This window comes from Maylandia zebra, linkage group LG12 (genome assembly GCF_041146795.1).
Source record: "Maylandia zebra isolate NMK-2024a linkage group LG12, Mzebra_GT3a, whole genome shotgun sequence".
NCBI lineage: Eukaryota > Metazoa > Chordata > Actinopteri > Cichliformes > Cichlidae > Maylandia > Maylandia zebra.
Window position 1 is genome coordinate 6338483 of NC_135178.1, and position 22677 is coordinate 6361159.

Here is a 22677-nt window from a genome sequence, read left to right on the forward strand (position 1 = left end):
CTTGGGGGTGGGCACGATACACGGAATCCAAAGTACCATCAGGGTGTACACCCCACCCCTGGCGTCGTTGCCCACCTCTCAATGTTAAATACACGTAGACATTGAGGGCTAGCAGGAGGGACCATGCGCTTACCTGCTGCTCTCTGGCAGGTAGCTCCATGCCCTCCTGGGTTTTAAATGCACCTTAGAACACACATGCATCAACACTACAATGAGCGGGTGGAGGGAGGTTTGGAGTCTTCTCTCACCCCCGTTCTCTGCGACCTGCTGGAGCGGGGGGGCTAGGAGGAGGAGTTGGCCGTCCGACTGCGGTCTGGAGTGTGGGGCCTCCCTGCTGCTGCGGAGTCGGGGCAGTCTGCCTCCCCCCACCGCAGGGAAAAGGGTAACACCACCTGGTTCTGGGTGCAGTTTCCCCCTCCAGGGGCGGGGGCACCTAGACCCGGTTTGTAGAGTACGCTTGGGGAGTGTGATCGTGTGTACAGCGTCTCTTTATGTCTGTCTCCACGTTGGTTGAGTGTGGAGTAAGTGCATATGAGAGCATGGGGGGGGGGGGGGGGGGGGGTGGGAATGGATGTTTGTGTCTGTGTGTGCCTGTATGTCTGTGTCTATATGTCAGGTTGGGTGTCAGGCGCCACCTCTCTGGGGACATCTCAGGCCCTCCAAGGTTTGGAGGCCTATCTCCCCCCACCACCACTTCCCCTGCCAGTGGCGGACTCCCTCAGACATCGGTGCGTTGGTGGTTCTTTGTGTCCGGGGATGGGCGTCCAGGTACACACCGGCTCACTCCTTGGCGGCCGCTTATCGGGGCCTGGAGCCTGGGGCTTGCTCGGGCCACTTCGGAGGTGGGGTGCCCCCGGCCTCTCGGCCTGGGGCTCGGTCACTCAGGCACGGCTGGCTGCCGGCGGAGCTCACGGGCGCGTCACTGCAACTCCCCCTGGCTTCTGCTCCGCGGCTGCTGAGTGAGCCCTCATCTGGGACTCTCCTCAGCTCTTACTGGAACAGTGGCGCGGCTGCCCCTCTGTTGGTCTTCCTTGGTCTCTTGTGTTCTGGGGGCCTCTGGATGTCTGGAGTTTTGATCTCCTCCATACCTGCTTCATGCCCTGGAGGACGGGGCTGTGGCCCCCCCCACACCCTCTAGCAGATCATTACATGAAGGAACCTTTTAAAAAAAAAAAAAACAAGCGCGTCCATGCTCACAGGTGTACACACGGGTGATCACACCCATAAACTACACCCTTTTTGGCTCCTACCTCAAAGCACACTGTGTTCTGTTGATCTTATGTGCTGCACAATAATGTTTAATATTTAGTATTTACTGTCATATTCCCATATATCATTGTGATGTTGTTTATTCTATTACTCTTGTTCTCTTCTGCTTGTTTTCTTTTTTCTTTCTCAGCAGGTGATCCAGGTGATCGATATATGCATTTTTTTCTTATTTTTTTTTTCTGCTCATTCTGTTGGTTTTTGTCTTTTGCCCTTCTCCCCCGTCCCTCTTCTCAGCTGTTTCTCTTTCCCTCTTTCTTTCTCCCCTTCTTTCCCCCAGTCAAGTCTGTCCCGTATTCAGTAAGTGAAAATAAAATGAACAATAAAGGTGAATCAAATGGACCATTACGGCAAGGCTGGGATGGTCAATTTGGTAAAGTAAATCCGTTGGGCATCTTTCTTTGCCTTTAGACAACAATTCTGATGGCAAAAGAGCCAAACGGGACAGGCAAAAAAAAAAAATAAAGGTGTAGGTGCTCCGGCGATGCGCTGGGCAGTTTTCACGACCCTCTGCAACGCCTTCCGGTCCGAGGCAGAGCAGTTCCTGTACCAGACTGTTATACAGTTGGTCAGGATGCTCTCGATGGTGCAACGATAGAAGTTCACCAGGATGTCTGAGGACAGGTGGTTCTTCCTCAGAGTCCACAAGAAGAATAGGCGCTGGTGAGCCTTCTTGACCAGCTTGGAGCAGTTGGTCGTCCAGGTGAGATCCTCGGAGATGTGGACTCCCAGGAACTTGAAGCTGCTCACACGCTCCACAGCCGTCCCCTTAATGTGGATGGGTGGATGTGGGTCAGCATTCCTCCTGTAGTCCACGATGAGCTCCTTGGTCTTCTCGGTGTTAAGCAGCAGGTTGTTTCTGTCACACCACTCAGCCAGACGATCCACCTTAATGTCTCCCCAAAAACATTTCTGCTCTGTCTCTATGTCTCTTGAGTTTTTTTTTCTCCTACTTAAGTTGTGTTTTATTGTTTCTATTTCTTTTTTCTTTTTTTTATTCAGCTTCCGTACTGTTTTGTGTGCTTTTGCAGCATTTTTCAGTTTTTGCTGGAGTTTTCTGAAGTTGCCGTGCATTCGAGCTCTCGGGGCCACCATCAACCTAATTCAATTTTGTTTATATAGCACCGAATCACAACAACAGTTGCCTCAAGGCGCTTTATATTGTCAGGTAAAGACCTTACAATAATACACTGTAGGCATAATAGGTCCACTTTAAACACTGCGTTTAATTAATTATCTAAGTCAATTTGCAATAATTTTCTGCCCTACTTCTTGTCTGTTAGCTGGTCAATCCACTACTAATCTAATAAAGATGAGTATATGCCAACAAAAATGTGTGTAAATACAGTTTTAGATCCTTTAAATATCCCGTCTCGCACTCCTCCACTTCCCCCAGATGACAGTTATAAAATAGGTAAAACTTCAGCTCAGTTTATGTAACTGAATCAATTATGATCTTACCAAAATTACAATAGGGTGGCTCCCTACTCCTCCACTCCGTGCCCCACCCTGATTAGTTTTCTCCTGTTGCTGTGTGTTGGTGAACATGGCCTCTGCTGTGGATCATGGTACACAACATTATTTATTCATGGCTGGGAACGATAGATGCAGTGCAGGCTCCTCCTGAGTATTGTCCATCTGTTAGCTGGCCTACTGTACACAGTAATATAATGTGAGTCCTCAGGAGGCACGTGCTAATAGCAGCTCATGTGTTAACGCATCACACTATTTATCTTTGCAATAACACTACTGTTAATTACAATTAGTTGGTGATTTATTTGTCCCTGAAGGAGTGCGGGGAAAACAGCCAGTAAAATGTGACCTTACTGGGTTTTATTTGATCACCGCTGCACTGCTGGGGGTTCGCTCTCTCGCAGGACACCTCTAACATGGGAAAACATCAGGTCTAATTGCTCCCCTATAAGACACTGTCTCTGAGGACTGCTGTACACATCATTTTACACAAAGCTGCAGATAATTTAATTTCCACCCAGGGAGCTCTCGGCATTAGACTGCTGCCAGATTTCAAACACAAGTAACCTCCCGTGTCATGATGGTTGTGAAATTGAAGCAGCAAAAATCCGATTTCATCTACTGACTGATTTTCTTATGAATAAGGAAAGGGTTCTGCTTAGATTGTTCAAACTTCCCCGTGGCGCATTTAGAAATTATTATTACATGATTAGTAGTCTCTCTCTCCTGTCATTTTCTGCAACATACTATAAGTTTAAACACCCATGACTCGCACACATTCGCTTTAAAATTAAGCACAGTGTGGATTCGAGCACACAGAGAGCGATACCTTTAGACAAAGTTGCTTCCACCTGTCACCAGATGCCATAGTTGATGTGACTCTGAGAGCTGCACAAGCCCTGCTTTGGCCAAACGTGGATATAAAATAAAGGTGTTAGACTCGGTGTGTCATTTAATCAAACGTAACAAAGTGGGATGGCCGCAGAGACTTTACATTAACCGCTTCCTTTGCTGGAGAGATAATTCTGTGTTTCACAGTCTGATGAGCGATGCATCACTAAGACTACACTGCACAGGCAGATAATAACATGCTTTATCATGTACTGTAATACTCCAGATAGCTCCACACGGCAACATCTGATCACCTCTGGGGGGAGAAAAAAAATCTGGCTCAATTTCCATCTTCAGTTTAAAACACACACGGCTTCCACAATAGACTGCAATGTGGAGGAGTGTCTCACTTTGATCTTTAAATACCCTCTAACGTTAAGACACGCTCATTGGCTTTGATTTTTTTTTTTTTTTTTTTTACAACTGCCAGGCAAAATACAGACGCTCCCTTGAATCTCCTCCTGTGTAGCTGTAGTACAGCAGAGAATGCGTGAACACCTATCCTCTTTTTATTTTTTTCCCTCCTCCAACACAACCACCACCATCTGTCCCTTTCTTCCATTTCATGTGCTCAAGCAATATCCACACCCCTCTCATAGCAACAGCACGCCGCCGCCGCCCCCGCGCCTTGCAGTGAATTTTTCTTTTTTTCTTTTTGCTCCGTCCCCTGGATCTTCGCCTCGCACCATGCAGACGGTCCCTGGGCCCTGCCTGCCTGTTCAGTCTTCCCCCCTCCCCCACCAGCCGTGCTCCTGTTTCACTCAAAGATGGCGTCGGCTCTAGAGCCCCTGGTCTCTGGCTGCATTTTTTGGGCTTGTTGTTGTCTTCGTTTCGCACGGTTTTGGCACCTTCTCCTCGGCGGCTCGATACCAAATTCCGGTGAGTAGCAGCGGAAGCCGGATGGGAGGATACGAGATTTTCTCCGCGGTCCGCTTTGCCCGAGCTTCCCTCCGAAACCAGAACCGGACCATCTCTGGCTTTCTGGGGAACCGCGAGAGGTAGAAGGGGAGAGGGGTACGGAGGGGATGGTGATCGCGGATGTGGGTGGGGGGTATAGAGGGGAGGGAGGGGGGCGAACAGAGGCCTAGCTTTACTCCGTTTTAGCGGCCTTGTCTTCACGGCACCGCAGGCTGTAGCGTTACGTGGGAGGGCGGTTAGCGGAGGGAGGAAGTCAGCGAGGTGCGGACCACTGGTAGGGATGCGTCTACGCGGGCAGAGCCTGCTCGCCCATGCCGAAGATTGAGAGCTAGGCCGCGGAACCAGCACTGCTGCAGAACCACCCGCTAAGACCATCTTAAATATTGCACTTGCCCGCTAGCCGAGATGGCCGTCTGCAAGTTGCATTGTGCCTCATACAAGGCCGCGATCTCACGTTAGTATCTGAGTGACATTCATGGGGAGAATATTCGCAGTGTTTGCTGTGGTGTGATGCTTTGTATTGTCAGAAATCCCAGGTCCATGCGGAAATGTTTGGTTTTTCTCTCGCTCTTCTGTGGTGGAGCGCTGGCTACCCCCCCCAGTTTCACGCTGTTTACGTTTCAGGTTAGCGAGTAACATTAGTAACAGAGATCGTAACGCTAGCTTGTTGGCTAGCTTCTCACGTTAGCTTGCTACACAACAGCAGTAAGCGGGAAGGCTTGTTGTCAGATACTTTGCAGCCTGACATAATATGTGAGTAAACAGAACGACAGGAAACGGTTTGGCCATGCGACTGTTAATCTGGCTTTGATTATTAGCTAGCCTCGCGGCTAATGTTTGCTAACAGCTTTGACTGTAACATGTTTACGTTAGCAACCCAGCTAGCCAAGCTGTCAACTCTGTAGTGCACTTTTGAGGATGGGGTTGTTTACAATGTTTGTAACACACAGTTTTTAAACAGTTGCGTGAGGTATGAGTACGGTTCTTAATGTTTTTTCATTTTTAGAAGTTCTGGTCTTGTCACTGGCTGTGCGTTTCTTAGTGATAGTTGTTTAGTGGTACAATCGCATGGTGGTTTATTTAAAAACAGAAATCTGGGAAGTTGGCTAGGGATAATAAATATTATTACTTTTCCCCCCTTTTTTTTTTACCAATTTCGTGTCTAGTATACGGAGTAATATAGTGATTCAGAAGGAAGGTATGGCTTTGTTTATATGAATGCCACCAGATGATGTGCCTGGGTTGTTTTGAAAAGATGAACCTTCTTGTTCTCTAAAATTGTAAAATTAGGTGCCCCATCTTTGCAGCCATGTGCTATAACCTCTTTCTTTGTGTCTGTGTTTTTTATTTTTCCCCCTCCTACAGTTTTCATCAGCTACTGAAGTGCAATAGGCATGAAGGTGATCGGTCCTGGCTGCTCCCTGTGGTGAGATATCTGTTCCGTCCCAGAGCTGAGAAGCTCAGACTGCTGGAAGAGAAAAAGGGAGCAAATGAGAACAAGCGAAAATAAGGAGATGTGGATGGAGAGGAAAACTCACAATCTTCTGGAGTGATATAATTATCAGAAACCTTTGTGCAATTGTCCTCGCGTTTATCACTGAAATACAATTTTCATGCCCCCGAGAGTCTGAGCAGAGGAGACTGCTGTTATTGGCAGTCCTTGTTTTTGTTTTTTCTTTTTTTTTTTCCGGGGGCCGTCTAAACAGGAAACGCCTACATTTTGTGAAAAGCCAAACCAAAATCTGCCCTGCCCAACCTTGGGTACTGTGGGAGTATAAGTTGGTAATAGATCTGAAGCTTCTTCTGCTCCCCCTGCCTCTTGCCAGGGATCTTCACCTGGCTGGAAGTGGGTGGTGGGTGGACCAGATTTTCACCAGGTGCAGGGTTGGCTCAGTTGGGTTGTGCTATGATCAGCTGCTCCTTTTCGTGCTGCTTATACTCAGCTTCTGAGGGACTCTCTGTGCGACCCCAGGACAAGGGATAGTAAGCTGGTAGAGGGCAAAAGGGAGGAGGAGGCGGCGGCGCTACGGCGCAAGCCAAGTGTTTACTTGGCTTACAGTCTCTACTTTTTTGTGTGTGTGGTCCTCGCAGTAAGGCCCCAGTGCTGCTGCACCCACCCAGACAGCAGCCATGGTGAAACTGGCAAACCCATTGTACACCCAATGGATTCTAGAGGCCATCAAGAAGGTAAAGAAGCAGAAGCAGCGACCATCAGAGGAGCGCATTTGCAATGCGGTCTCTATGTCCCATGGCCTGGACCGCAAAACAGTTCTGGAGCAGTTAGAGCTTAGTGTCAAGGATGGTACCATACTCAAGGTTACCAACAAAGGTCTCAACTCCTACAAGGACCCAGATAACCCTGGGCGCTTGGCCCTGCCCAAGCCCAAAGGTGTTGGCAGCTCCAGTGGCAGCGGAGGCGGCAGCTCCGGTGGAGGAGCAGGTGGTGGCAGCAGCAGTGGAGGGAGCAGCTCTCACTCGCATTCGGGGAAGAAACCGGGTCTCGACTGGAACAAATTAATTAAGCGGGCACTGGAGGGGCTCCACGAGCCGGGTGGCTCCACCTTAAAGAACATCGAACGCTTCCTCAAGTGTCAGGCTGATGTGGCGGCGTACCTGTCGGGTAGCGGCTCCATGGGCCCGGGCCTCTTCCACCAGCAGCTGAGGGTAGCCCTCAAGAGAGCCGTGGCCCACGGGCGCGTGGCCAAACAGGGTCCACTGTTCCAGCTCCTCAGCCGTAGCAGCAACCAGGATGATGGGACTGGCACGGTGTCTCTGGAATCGCTGCCCCCGGTCCGGTTGCTGCCACACGAGAAAGACAAGGTAAAGTCTCTGCACACATGTAAAACCGCATGCATGCATTCTCAGACATGGACATACAAAATAAAATACACTTAAAGTAAAAATACAGCCACGTTTATTATGCTTTGTATGTCTGCGTTGGTTTGTCACATGGATTTGTTGCGCAGTGTTTGGATGATTTCGATTTTTTTTGTTATATGGCCTGTAAATGAGTGTCAATGATTACAGACCTGTTTGAGATCAAGATAGAACTGATCTCTAGTGAAAAAGTGATTGTGAAGCGCTGTTGCCTGTTGGCATCTGAAGGTCCTGATTAAAATCGCAGATATGCTTAAGATCGTATTTGAGATTGTTGTGGGAAGAAATCTAAAAGTCTGATGTGTTTATCAGTGAACTTTTTGGACCAACAGAGGGCAAGTGAGCATGATTTGTGAAAGTGAAAGCAACACATTCTTGTTGCTGATCTTTTACCTAAGACTCTGGTGCTGCATTTTCCCTGCTGCTCCAAATTTGTCATCCCCTGCAACCCTGTACTTTGCGACAGAGTAGTAAGCTTTCACTTTGTGTCACTTTTTAAGTTTTCAAATGGCATCTAAAGGAGTGGCTTAATGTTATAGTATCAGAGTTATTTGAAAAGTATCAGAGTGGCAGTGCAACAGGTATGAGAGCAAGCACGATCCAACGTTCTGCCTCAAACTGAAGTATGACTTTGTGTTATCATCAGAGGAGAAAAAGAATAGATGCATCTTAGAAAGCTGGAGCAAGTCAGCTAGTCTGCCAGAGTGATGCTAGGTGAGTGGCTGGTGGGCTAGCAACACAGGATGAGAAGTTAAGGGGGAGTCACATGGCATCCAGCCTCCTGCAGGGACTGTGGACCAGCTGTGGGGCTGTTGCCTGTCAGGTGCTGTCGGGAGATGGGACAAAGAAAGAAAGGAAGCAAGGCAAGGGAAGGAACATAGACAAGTGAGAGAATAAGAGAGCAGGAGAGAGGTGGTCTGTAGCGTTGCCAGACGGAGAGGCTTGGATGACGCAAACTTTCAGGCTCCTGTAACCAGAAAGGGAGAGACGTAGCGGGAGGAGAAACTGAGGGAGACAGAATGAGTTGGAGAGAGGGCGAGGGAGAGGCAGACATGCAGGCGACAGAGGAGAGAGGGAACACACCCACTTTTGTAACCTGATCAGGGAGAGCAGCCGGCTGCTAACCTCTAGTTCTAAGGGCCAGAGATTTGTACACATACACACAGACTTGAACCCATTCTATTGCATGTTAAGACAAAAAAAAAGCAAGCAGACTGAGAGTGATGCCATCCTGGAAAAGAAACCACTCCCAGCAGGATGGAAAGGGTTCATCACAGGATGGAGGCGATCACTCAGATCAACTTTGGTTTGAATTGCAGTGACACGTCCTTCCAAATAAACCAAAACAATATCCGAAAGTCACCCTCCATGGCATAACGGGACTCACTGTAGGGGTCAGGCATTCAGGTTTTTCTTTTAACTCGACAGCCATCAGATTTGGAGAAGACTAGACTGATCATAAGCACTGTTTTGGCTGTCTTCTGGCTTTGTCTGGCCTCTGTGTGTACATGTCTGCAGCCACAGGGGCTCCTGCTTAAGGATGCCCATAGTCGTGCATGTGCACACACACAGAATAGGATTAGCCTAGAGAGCTGGCTGCAATCACATGGGCTCTGCCTAACACAGTGACCTGCTTGGCTGCAGATGATCCACCTCTTAAGACAAACAGAAATCAACCACCTCCTCTCTGACTCAGTGAGTGATCAGCCTGCTTTGCTGCCTCAGAGGCAAAATACAAACAGAATAAAGCATGCCTCAGTTTGAATGCATTGGTTCTACATAGATGAATGCATTGGTTTTTGCTTTCTTACCGTATGATCTGCCATGGTTCTTTTATTAGATTTGTTAGTTCACAGTAAATATTGGCAGAAGAGTCAATTGTAACACAAATGATTTCACTGAAAATGCCACCCTGTTGCATCAGTGAAATTTCATAATCAGCCTAAGAATATGAATTCAGTGGGCATGGATAGGGAGATTACTGCAGTTTCTTTTTGAAGCTTTGAGCTAAATGGTGCATGGAGAAGCTGCGGCAGCAGTGAGGAAATTGACATTTGTGTCTGGTAGTCACACAATATTCTGTTTTTCCTTTTTTGCCTGGTTTTTTTTTTTCCCCCCTCCCTCTTCTCAGCGCTTCTTCTTGTGCTGTGCCTTGATGAATCTCTCCAGGAGAAGGAACCACTCTGCCGCTCAATCATGTGTGTTTTGTGCGCCCCACGTTGCCGTGTTCTTGATGTATTTGTTAGTTTGTGTCTGTGTGAGTGGCACATGCGTCAAAGAGATAAAACTGTGCGCACGGAAGACCGAGAGACGGCGATGGTGCACGATCGCTCTGCTCCACTCGCTACTTTTCTACCCGCGCATCATTGCCATATTGCCCCGCATCATTGCTAACAGTTATGATTTCCCAAGGAAAGGAGGAGGGAGAGTGTGAGTAAAGGCAGCGGAGGGGGGAGGAAAATCAAAACAAATGGCTAAGCACTAGCATTGACCCCATTTGCAGGGAGATTTGTGTACTTAACTCGCTGATGTTTGCATCGGGGTGCTCCATTCAAACGGATCCCAGACCCTATTTCTGTCTCTCTGTCTCCCCCCTCTCTCACCCTAATAGGGTGCCATTGCCAGGTCATGCAGGGGGAGGTAAATGGGGGAGAAAAGTCAACCAGGGGTCATGGATATATAGATGGCAAACCTCATTGCCTCCCTGAGCACCCGTTAGCAGTATGAGGCTATGGCCATTAGGTGGGATGGGCTTGATGCTGGGCCTTTGTGTGCGTGTGTGTGTGTGTGTGTGTGTGTGTGTGTGTATATATATATATCTGTATCTGTATCTGTGTGGGTATACTTGTGTGTGTCAGTGTGTGATGTTCTTCCAGTTATAATAGGAAAGAGCAATCTTCTTGCCCTGCATTTGCCCTCCGCTCAACAGCTGGAGCGGGGTTAACCAGAGTTCTCAATGTCGTCGTGCAGTGTCACGGCGAGGACGTGTGAAAAAAGCGACTTGTGAACAGCAACACAGTTGCAGAGCTATGTTTTTACACTTGTACCCCTTATTGCAGTGATTTCCCTCCAAAATGTCCCACTGACCTTTAACAGATTTGGCTGATGTTAGCGTCAAGCAAGTGAACTGTTTTGCATGGTCCAATATACTCCTAACGTTGGGCACTGCATGTTATTATTAAAGATGCCCTAATGTGTCGCTATCAGCTGATATTTTACTGATAACAAATTAGCAAATAAAATGACATTTATGTATCATTGTCACTGCGCAGCACCAGCAATACATAAATATATACATAGGCATCAGCTATGAACCACATGGATATTTAAACAATAATATTGGCCCAGAACCTTAAAATTGGTGCACAGTTTCATAAAACTTGCCTGATATGGTTAACCTTCACATGCTTCGTTGTGCTGCTTCATGTCTTGCTGTTACAGGAGAGAACTTTTGTGCTTTTTCCCTGGATGCATGGAAGCATTTTCCAGAGTTAGCGCAGCACCACAAAAATGCTGGGAAAATGACTAAGTTGGGTGCAATGAAGTGGTTTCCACCCCAAACCCCCAGTCTGGTGTTAGCTCGTCTTGAATTACAGATTTTTGACTGATCCAAAAAAAAATTTCAACAAGTGAAATAATTTGCCCCGCTTTCCCTTTGACAAGCACCAATTGTTTCCATTTTGACAGAAACCCGGCCTCGGTTGACCCCCCCATTAGTGTCCAAAGTTTAAAAAAAAAGAAAAAAAAAGTCTCATTCTGTACAGCTTTAAGCTCACGCTTCGCTGTAACCACAAGCACAATTCTTGTTTGACACTTGGTGGTACCCGCCAGCAGAGAGATGGGAAAACTGTTTTTAGCGTTCACTTATTTAAAGGGCCACTTTACTCAAAACACAATGGAGGCTCTTGATGGATTGAAAATTAATTGCACGCTATTTTGGTAATGGGATAATATGAGGATTTGCTGCTCTTCTCTGTTCTATTTATTGTGTTTTGTCAAATTAAAGCAGCCACCGGAGGATAACTGGTTGGTATTTGACACCATTTTCTACTTATTTGGATCAAACAATTAATTAGTTAATTGGGGGAAAATGAGCCAGCATTGACTATGATCAGTTACAGCCCTAAAGCACAACACTACACTGTCTTGGTTTGGCAACAGTTCCTAACTAATATGGCTTGGGTGGACTTGAACCCGGGACACTGAAGTAAGGACTCTAGCCTTTGGGTCATGGGTCACCTGCTCAAGCAGCTGAGCTATAGTGGTATACAGAGCTAGGGCTGTTCGATATAACGATATATATCGGATGACGATATAAAAACGTCTATCGTTTCATTTTACGCTGTCGTTTGTTTCGTGGTGTCGCAAAATAAACTGTTTACGGCAATATTTTTTTTCATCGTTTTGATGGTCACTGTAGTGGCTATATTAATTTCTTAAAGTTCTCTCTTTCTCTTATATTTTATATAACCACACTACAGACAGACAAGCGCCTGTTTTTATGCATTGTCGTTAGCAACAATGACGGTAACACCATCAAGTGTCCGCTTGTTTATGTTGCACATAAACCTTTCACAATAAAGCTCAAGATCCTGTTGAGACTTTTCAAAATAAACTGAATCACGTGAAAGAGCAGATTATTTACAGATGAGAAGTCAAAAAGAGCCGCCAGGTGCTAAAAAATAAACCTTATACTCAAGCGTTAGAACAGGCTTTTCCCCGCAGCACGCCGTGTAATAAATACTCACAAAGAAAACGGCGGCTGTTACAACTTATGTCTAAAAATGTATAGTTTCATGCATCGGTTAAAACACTCGACTCCAGCTACATGACGCGCAGCCGGAAACACTTCCCGCAAGTCGAGCTGCCTGAGATTCACAGAATTTACAGAAAATGTTACATTTTTGTGATTTATATCGTTATTGGACGATAGAATTCTTATATCAGGATATGAGATTTTGGTCATATCGCACAGCCCTATACAGAGGTAACAAAAGTTGTTTTCCTATGTGGTTTCATGCTATAGCCTTCCCTGAAGCACACAGACTGTACATGCTTGAACTTTTGCACGTTTGAAATAAGCGTGCATATGGGGCGCAGCTGCATTGATCCATCCCAAAGACACGTCAGATGATGGCTACCTCTGTCAGTGTGAATTGGAATTGTCACTTAGTGTAACCGTGTCATGCAGAGACATGAGCTTTCCCTTCTCTGCTCTCTGTTTTACCTGTCTGTAGACGCAGAGTGGAGTGACAAGTGGTGAAGATGAGTTTACTCAAACTGACACCTTGTTGTATTATTGTATGTCCTGTAAGAGCTTGACTAAGATGGACAGATATTTAAATGTCTGAAAGTCATGCTAAAATATCTGAATCTGGCTGGTCATTATGTTGAAATTTAGTTTTCATTTTTCAAGTTTTGATCACTTGCAGTTGGTGTTCATACACCTAAAATGTTTTTAGCAGTGTTCAGCTTTGGCACCAGCCAGGTTTCACTTGCCGTCTTGCAGTGAGACTCTGCGAGCCACATATTAACTGCTACGAACAGATGCAACTGGCCAAGAGTCTATAGAAGCTACATTAGCAGTAGTGGCAGTGCCCAAAGGGGAGCAGTAACCTCGAGCTCACCAGTGAGTGATGTGAATGGCATTTGGCACGGGAACCTTAGCTGTGTGAGGCCTCGCGTACGGCTAACCTCACCATCCCCACAAATGGAGCCAATGTGTTGAGCAGCTGTGGAAGTGACGGCTGGAGCATGGCCAGTCCCGCTTCGTTTGATGCCGTGATTTAGCTCCGTGCACCCTGGCTAACCTCGATGATTTTTTTTCTTCCTTTTTTAAATGGAGGGCGATGGCTCGGCTGAAGGGAGGGGACGCACTGCACATCGCAGGGTCTTCCGCAAGCTGTCGCTGGATAACGCAGCCCGGTTATTTTCACGTCACTACCCGGCCAATGGAGCTACAGGGATTTGAGATTTCAGATGCTTTATTTACTTTTACATGCCAGCTATTGTCACAAGAGCATCCGTGCGTGTAAGCCAACCGACAGCACGTCAAGGTGTGTCTCATGACTACCAGTGTTCAGACCATCTAATGATTCTCGGAGTGAGTGTTTGTGTGTTGTCTGGCTGCGCAGCGTGCCCTGTAACAGTGATCAATGAGTTTGTGTTGGAGGTTGGGGGGGGTGAACATAAGGGAAGTGTGGTGGTAGTGTTGGGGGGCCAGCTGAGATCAGGCTCCCATGTTAATGAGATCCTTGACTTGAGACAAGGACAACAGCAACGCTTTTCTCTCTTTTTCTCCCATTGCCTTTTATTCCAACACCCCCCACCACCACCTCCTTTATTTCTCCTTTCGTCCTTCCCTCCATTGTGCTCCCCTTCCTGTCTCCCTCCCCTGTCCTCTGTCTTTGAGAGAGCTGTGCATATGGAGGGGAAACCAGGTCACCACCATTTTTTTTAAAAATGTATTTTTGTTAATAACCTATTATCCCTCTGAACACGGCATTCATGTTAACACACAGGAGGAGAGTTGACTGTTCTGTGGTTAATGGATCCATAAAACATCAGTGGGTGTGTCAGCTGGATCAGACTAGGCTGTCTTCAACTGTTGTACAACTGTTGTTCTAGGTGACTTTTTTTTTTTTAAGGGGAAACCTTTTACTTGTATGACAGGTTTTTATGGGGTTTTCTTTTTAATGCCGTCTTGTAAAAGCAGGTAGCTAATAACAGTTACAGTAAGGTGTGTCTTTTTTTGTGGCTTCCAAATAATCCTCGGAGCCAAAATGTGTAAACGCCAGCTCAACGTAGATCCGCACAAACACGCACGCCTCAAGTTAAATGTCGAAGAAGTCTGAGAGGTTTCTGGAATATCGCCGTGGCGCAACAAGGGCTCTGGCAACTAGCGCTTTAAAAGGAAAGGTTGAAACTGGGAAGACGGCTGTTCCTGGGAAGAATTTGAGATTCACACTTCCAAGAGGATTGGCTTTTCCTTTTCATTTGTAGTGGCAGTCAGTAACTGAAGCCTCGCTGTAGCGCGCGTCTCTAAACAAGGTGTCTGCGTGAAAGGCAGCACGCCCTCTCACTCTTTCTCAGCTCTTGTTTACTCGAGCGCTCAGAGGCCGAGTGGGAGCAGTTGACCTCCTCCGGCATGGAAGGGGTTAAAGCGCCAGGAATGATTGAGGTGTTGGTAGCACGCAGGCTGCTCCGAGGACTGGTGCACATTCTTTCTTTCTCCCTCGCTCATTGCTTTCCCTTCCCTCTCCTGCCCTCTGGATTGTTATTTTTGTCCTCGCTGTCTTTTTTTTTTTTTTTTCCACACAGCGCTCCTCCTTTTTTTTTTTTTTTTTTTTTCTCCTTGTTGTTGCTGACTTCCATTTCTTTTTAGTGAAATTGTCGACTTGTTTTGTAGCTCAGTTATTTTCATAATACTGATGGAGATTGGTAATGACTTGTTTTTCATTTTCGCAGTATAAACTAGTGCACGATCACCATTTATAGAAGTTTTGCCTGTAAAGTTGTAAAACCTTTTCACAGATAGAGCCGGCGCGTATATGTTTCTCCACAGCTAAGCCTCTGTCCTCCTCCTGTGCTCTCTGCATGTCTCTGCTTATCTGCCTCTTCTTTGCCTGCTCCATTCCTCTCTCCATTTACCTCTCACTTCCCTTAACTTTCTTATTGTATCCCCTTTTCTCTCTCAGTCCCTGCACTGTTTAGGGTGGGGGGTGCTGAAGCAGCCTGAGTTAGAAGGAAATGAACCCAATAAATCAAGCTCTTGTCCTCGTCTCCTCCCTGCCAGAGCAAGCGGCCTACCTAGCTCGGCGCAGCTACGTGCATTTACCCTGCTGTGCTGTAAAAACCTTAACACCAGCTTCACTCACTGCCATGTTGGTGTTTCCTTTGTACTTCTTGTGTCGTTAATAAAGGAGAGCACCTTTATTGTTAGGGTTGTGTTGATTAAAAAGTGTCCTTGAGACAGATGATGTTTAGAGTTTCCAATAAAGGTCAAATTTGTCCTGTTTTTCTGTGTCTGTCTCGGTTTGGTTTTAAATTACAAACTAACATAACTGTGCCTTCTGGGAGACATTAAGGGGTTTTTTTTATCTTCTTTTTGTACCCCTCTGCTTTCTGTTAAGCCGTGCATGTGTCGGTGAAACTGCACAAGCACATGGCAGGTGACAACAAGCATTTATCCATCTAAGAGATCGACAGAGAGCCAGCTCAGGTTGTCACTTTGTGGATTCACAGTATGTTTAGTGTGTTAAGAGGCCCCATCTGATTAAAGATGAAGGTTTCAAAGTCATGATGACAGAGTGCCAGTTTCAGGGTGATCGAGGGCGGCACAGGAAGAAAGATGCACACATCACGTACTCTTGGTTTCTGTAGGCAGTGTAAAAGATACCGCGATGAAAGTAGACCTGCTGATGTGACTGAAAGCACATGCCAATAAGCACCCACTGGATAGTTTTGCTTTCTGACACTTAAAACGACCTAACATTTATAAAATGGTCTGAATGTGGCATTCACTATGACTCAAAATAAGTGACTGAGCCCTGAAACCCAACAGAGAAGTGATTACACAGGTCTTTAAGTGCAGTTTTCCCAGAAACTACTGTTTATCGCCCCCGGTTGCCATTAAATGTGGGTTTAAGGCACTTCAGTGTTGCTTTACTTTGCAGACCAGGAAGTAAAATCCTTTTATTTTTTTATATATACCGTATTTCCCGGACTACAAAGCACACCTGAATATTAGCCGCACAAGCTAAAATCAGGGGAAAATCCTGTTTTGTACATACATTAGCCGCACCTGACTAAAAGCCGCAGGTGTTTCCATGTTGACTTATCATATGTAAGAGAATATGCACAAAGCGAATTGTCAGGAAAGAGATGGCTGTTTGGAGACACACCCCTTTTATTAATATTTTGAAAAACAAGTTATGGGTACATATTTGCATAACTTTTTAGGTATATGTACAAGTAGCGGTAATTACAAGTAGGAAACATGTACTGTGCTTCATAAATGAGTAACAAATGTAGTACATAACAATAACCTAGGGCACACCAGAAAAATAGATTGGACTACCTTTTAGGCTCAGGTGCAGTGACACGGCTTTAACAAGAAGAAAAGTCAGTCATTCACCACCATCTTTCTCTTCTTCCTGCGCACTAAAACCACCAAAGTCCTCTTCTCCAGTGTCGGATACGAACAGGCTCAGGATGGCTACGTCATCCACTGTCAGCTTCTTTCCTTTGTTGTCAGTGTCAGAGTCGAACACCCTCTGAAGGGCCGTGGCGGTGTCCTCCTCTCCATCATGCAGCAGTCCAGCCCTTCGAAATCCGTTGGTGATCATGGATGTTTTTACACTTTTCCACGCTGTCAGATTCCACCGGTGGAGTTGGGCATAACTTGCTTTTCGCACGTTTATCGCCGCACATCATCCACGACTCCCGCTGAACGCATAGCACTACTTTGAAGTTTGTTTTTCGCGCTACTTTTACGGCACTATGTTGCCTGGCGGATGGACATGTGACCAACATACCACTCTTGAACCCGATACTGTGTGTCTGATCACATGCCCTTCCGCCAGGCAATGTAGTGCCGTACAACACCAGAACAAACAAAACAAATCGTCTTACGATATCACAAAAATCATGGACAATCCATAGAAAAGCCGCACCTGACTAAAAGCCGCAGGGTTCAAAGCTTGTGCAAAAAGTAGCGGCTTATAGCCCGACAATTACGGTATATATATGTGTGTGTGTGTGTGTGTGTGTGTATGTATATATATATATATATATATATATATATATATATATATTAGGGGTGCAACGATACACAAAATTCACGGTTCGGTTCGATACTTTGGTGTCACGGTTCGATATTTTTTCGATACAAAAAAAATGTTCATGCCTTTTTAATTTGTCATTTATTAAAATTATAAATATATATTTTAACTCAAAAGTACAGTTTTTAAATTTAACCCTAACCCTTGTGCGTGTTTTTTATTTTGACAGCGAATGCGCACCTGCGGACCACTTATGTGCAGCCCTGGTTATTTAGCTCGTCATATTGCAGCCACAGAAATTCTTTTGTCCATGAAACCATAAAGCTGCACTTTCTTTTTGCCTTATAGTCTGATTTGTCATAACTTCTCCGTTTTGTGGTAAGCTTTTCTTTGGCTGTCACTTCTTCACCCTGACCTGTCTTATTTGGCTCAGCAGAACTGAAATGCTTTTACACACGCACTCACATAAGCTCAGCGATTCTCTGCGCGATCAACCTCTCACATGTTTAAGCTTGCTGCGGGAGATTTCACTTGTCATGTTTGCATAGTAAGCTAACGATTAATAAGACGATGTCAGAGGAATTGGTGCGCAAATTATCATCACTCACAGATCAGTGCTGTCGCTCTCTATACACAGTTCGCACGATTGCAAAGTGAAAGCAAAAAAACAAGCGCAAATTCAAACGCGACTTCAATATGTCACATATTGACAGTGGCTCACCGATGCCAATGACATAATTACCCAGCTACATTTCTGAAAGAATGCAAAAGCATTGACATATATTTTTCCTACAATAGCCCGACGGGCAGGGAAGAGATAATTTTGGTAGCCCGACTGAAAAAATCGCTAGCTCCAGGACGTCAGGCTAGCGATATTGCGAGCCCTGTATCTGATTGAGGAATCACTCATCTTTGGAAAAGAGAGTTTATTACAGAGAAATGTCTCTTTCCAAAATAAAAGCTATACTATCCGCTTCTTCTGGGCTATATTCTCAGCAGCATAAGGAGAATCATGTGCTAACAGCTGTCTAAATGACTCGGCTAAAGTTAGTAGCATGCTTGTTGTTTTGGTCTTTGCACTAGGATGATGTCGGCGTAAATGTGCAGTCATATTCGTTGTGTTCCCACTAGTGCTTTCAGGTTAATCTCGTTGAAATGACCTTAACGCCACAACACGGCAAATCTCCGTTAACGAGCTACCGCCGATCGCCCCGTGCATGGGGCTAGACAGCCAACACGTTAACGAGCTAACTGCGCTAACACACTAGTTCCCACCCATGTAATTGAGCATTGCATGGCACATCCAACATACTGTTTTACTTTAGTCCATGACTCGCTTACCTTCAGGGTCATACGTCACATGAAAACCAAAATAATTCCAAACGCCAGAACTGAATGAGGGTGGGGGAGGTGCCCTGCGCTCTTCCTTCTGACTATGCTGTCTGTGTTGAGCGCTCAGTGGATCTGCGCTCGACAGTGCAGCCTAGGCGGAGTAGTCGAACGCAGATTCACTGAGCGCTCAACACAGACAGCATAGTCAGAAGGAAAATTGATAAAATAAATTACAAATGTTGTATTGTTGATACTTATGCGTACCGAACCGAAAGCACTGTATCGAACGGTTCAATATCGATACGAATATCGTTGCACCCCTAATATATATATATATATATATATATATATATATATATATTTTTTTTTTTTTTTTTTAATTTATTTATTTATTACTGTCTCCATGCTAGAAGCAGTTGATGCTTGCTACTGTTGTGCCTTTTCCATTTTTTCTTTGTTCCCCTTCCTGAGCAATGACACCTTTTGTTTGAAGAAGACTTCAGTGAGCTGCAGTATGAATGCTAATGTGTTTGTGTTGATATCACATTTGCGTACCCGTGACATTAGTCGTTATAATGCATCTGTGTGATATCTGATACAAACGATAACTGGTCTGGGTAGCACCAAAGTGTAGTGGGTTGCACATTTGCTTAATGTCTAAAAGGTCCCCAGTTTGAGACCAGCAGAGGACACTCTGTGTCAGGAAGGGCATCTAGAGTAAAAATCTTCCAAATCAAATATGTGGTGCTGTCTGCTGTTGCGACCCACTGTGAGTAGAACAGAGGGTACAGCTGAGAGAGGATTGTTCAAGACGGTTTGGTCTTTGAGAGCCCAGCAATCAAAGCATGTGCTCTTGAAAAGTTATCACAGGTCCAAGACTTGGGTCCTGTTTTCAGTAGCGGAGACGCAGAGAAGCGTCTCTGCTGCATCGGATGTTTGGGCTGATATTCAGTGCAGGATTCAGACTGAATGTAAGAGCTCAGGGTGGTTTACAAATGCTCCACATTGTCTCAGCTTGCAGAAGAGTCTTTTTCCTCTGTGACTGCTGGCACGCACTGGACCAGATATCATGCAGAATCGTTTTCACCAGTGGGTTTTCCTTTACTCTTCTGCCACAGAGCTGAGAACATGGAAGCAGTCAGGCAACAGATGTCGTTAGGACAGTGTTTCCCATCTCAGCCACAGAGCTCTGTAGCTCCTCCAGAGTGTTCATCACAAGTGTTTTTCTCACAGTCAGTGGCTGTGCCACAGTTGCATCTTATTTTCTTCTAATAAACACGCTGTAGTTGAGCTTTGATTTTCGTGCCTTGGAGAAGCCTCTAGTTCTCTTCTTGTTTGGTGCGTTTTCAGGCCTTTTTTTGTGTTTATGTTTCTTGTCCTAATGAAGTTCTAAACAGGCATTGGCTGAACCTCAGAACATGTGGAAGTTATTTTTAACTCAGAATTGCTTGGCACACCTTTACAGCTAGCAATCATGTGGGCTAAGCTGTTCATTATTCAGCATTTTCTTCTTCTTCTTCTTTTTTTTTTAAAGCAGGCTAGCATCAAAGTTGATTTTAGCAGGATGACAGGTCACCATGCAAGACTAACAATTTTAAAGTCATAGCACAAGTTCTCCTGGCATTTATTTGTATCTGTTTGCATACAGTAACATTTATGCAGGCTGTAAGTAAGAAAACCAAAGTATAAATTATTATGGCTGCATTTTAACGTTAGGCTTAGTCATTCTGTTTGAAGCTGCTTAACAGATAAAAGAAAATTACTGGTTGCGTACGAGTAAACTGTCACTTCCCCTCGGGGCTTCCAGGATCCAGAAACTTTGAAGGAGAGTCACCTCATGTCCTTCCTCCTCCCCACCCCCTGTTGTGCTTGTTTCTGTGAAGTGCACCTGCAGTGCTTAAGGGATGTGATTTTTCAGCTTTATTGGACACACAAGTCTTATTTGATGTCTAACAAAACGTTATCCAGCCTTTTGTTTTCATGGACACAAACCTGGCTTAGGTTTGTGCGTGCGCGCATATGAGATATCGGGCTTGTTTTGTGCCTGAGCACACACCTGCTGCTGCCACGGATTGTGCTTTCAGGGGACCCGCTAAAAGATTCATGCAGTCGCAGAACTGAATATCTAATGGTATGTTTCAGGGAGAAAAACGTGTCAAAATGGGACACGCTGCAGTGGAACTACGCGCCTGAGCCAGTACGAGCTAAGGAGCCCAGTCCCAGCTTTTGATCAAACAGCAGAGGAGTCAGCAGAGACGGTGACACATGATGGCAGTCTCTAACGTGACACGCCACATAAATTATACAAAGCCGCTAATCATAGTGGCTCTCGTGTTCTTCATCATCTTAAAACTCTTTGTTCAGAAATCCACATGTGCTCCAGAGGTGTTGTTGTAGCGTTCATTCAGTTCACTGTTAGCGTCTTAATACACACAGCAGCAGTCATCCGCTGTGGCGGGACACACAAGGCCACTTTGTTTGTTTTCATTTGTACAATGAAGCTGTTAAGTTGACTGACAGTCTCGACTCTTTTTTTTTTTTTTTCTTTCCCCCTTCCCCTTTCTTCTCTCCCGCGTCCCCCCCTCTTCCCGTCTGCTCTGTCCCTCTGCCAGCCGGTGGCGGAGCCCATCCCCATCTGCAGCTTCTGTTTGGGGACCAAGGAGCAGAATCGCGACAAGAAGCCAGAGGAGCTCATCTCCTGCGCCGACTGTGGCAACAGCGGTGAGTGCCGCCTACAAGACTCTGCACTATTCAGGTTTTGTAGAGAGAACAGATACAGCACAAGAGGAGCCAATCAGCTGTCTGCAAAAAAACATCCATGTAACTGGTGGTGACACATTAAAGAAGTTATTTTAAAAAAGCATGCATTCAGACTCATAGACTGTGGCTTTAAAATATGATGGGATCTTAGGAAGATGTAAACTTCACAGTGTGTGCATGCACACATGCGCAGCTGTCTCTGGTGCTTCATCTTTTATGTTGCTACTTAATTGATACTTCAACTGCATTTATGTACAAACGCAGCTGCTGTCAGACATTTAAAGGCAGCTTACACTTCACTGCTTTCACCCTTTGATGGCAGTTCAATAAGTCCATAATAATCATAAGGATTTTGGTCAGCATAGTAATCTTGATCATTTAACACTGTTATTCATTAAGTCGACAGATATCGTACAGTTTGGACCTAAACACACGTCTTCTTTTCAAATAAGGGATTTCCTTGAACATGAATTCAAATGGAAAAAAAAAAAACAGATTATCACACAAGGTGGCAAACAGGCTCGTGATATATGGACCCAGACTAGCAGGTGTTGACCATCTTGCAGTGGCAGGACCCTGCACACTTCAGCTGACTCCCACATCCAACAAACAAACACGTGATAGACCCTAAGCAGTGTGGAGACAGAGGCCCTCTTTTGATTATCTTGGCTGATATGTAGTAAACTAAGAATGAGTTGGAGCTGTTGGGGACAAAAACATACCTACGAGTACACATTGGTATTAACAAAAGGCCTGCAGGTGATTTATTTATAGTGAAAATTAATGCAAAAGTTATTTATGTATTCAGATTATTTTGTTTTCACAGTTGTTTGGAGCCAATTTCGTAACTGAAATTGATACTTAATTAACCGCCCAGACCTCCAGTTGATTCGGTCTAAGTGGCTACTGACACTCAGCAGCTCATCAGTCTATTAAACTGTCCAGTCATGTTCTTCACTCTTCTCAGTAATACTTTACACTTCAACTTCATTTAGTATCTGAACATAACATTGTTTAATTATGAACGGGTGTGGTTCTTAAACTTGAACCCAGTTGATATTCCTGGTTCAATTTTTGGTTTTATTGGCATGCAAGTTGTAGTACTCCTGCTAAGGCCCGACATCTCTTATCGGAAGCAGACAAGCGTGTTCCTCTTCTTCCCTCAGAGGGGTTTCGTCCCAGACAAGGCCGTCTTGTTTGCCGCTCTTCAAACATTGCAAAAGCACGGCTCTGACAGATTGTCATTTATGTTTTAACACACTCTTTGCAGCCAGGTTTGATTCAGTGAGGGCTTCCAGTTCCAAAAGGACTTTCTTTCTTTTCTTTTTTCCTTCAATGATGCAAGTGGGTCACAACTGTCAGTCAGCAGCAAACATTA

General features: G+C 45.4%; 1 protein-coding gene across 4 annotated transcripts in view; it reads left to right on the plus strand.

Annotated features, from left to right (window-relative positions):
* The first annotated feature begins 4326 nt into the window (after window positions 1-4326).
* Window positions 4327-22677, plus strand: part of kat6a (K(lysine) acetyltransferase 6A) — a 37758-nt gene continuing 19407 nt past the window's right edge. For 2 of the 4 annotated variants that reach the window (XM_004567273.6, XM_076890613.1), the window contains exons 1-3: window positions 4327-4509; window positions 5914-7368; window positions 21152-21260. In XM_004567273.6, coding sequence (XP_004567330.3) covers window positions 6679-7368; window positions 21152-21260 — 799 coding nt within the window. In that variant the 5' untranslated portion in view covers window positions 4327-4509; window positions 5914-6678. Of the gene's footprint in view, window positions 4510-4609; window positions 4629-4765; window positions 5003-5913; window positions 7369-21151; window positions 21261-22677 lie in introns of those variants that run through there. The other 2 variants (XM_076890612.1, XM_004567274.5) reach the window with 2 other exon arrangements.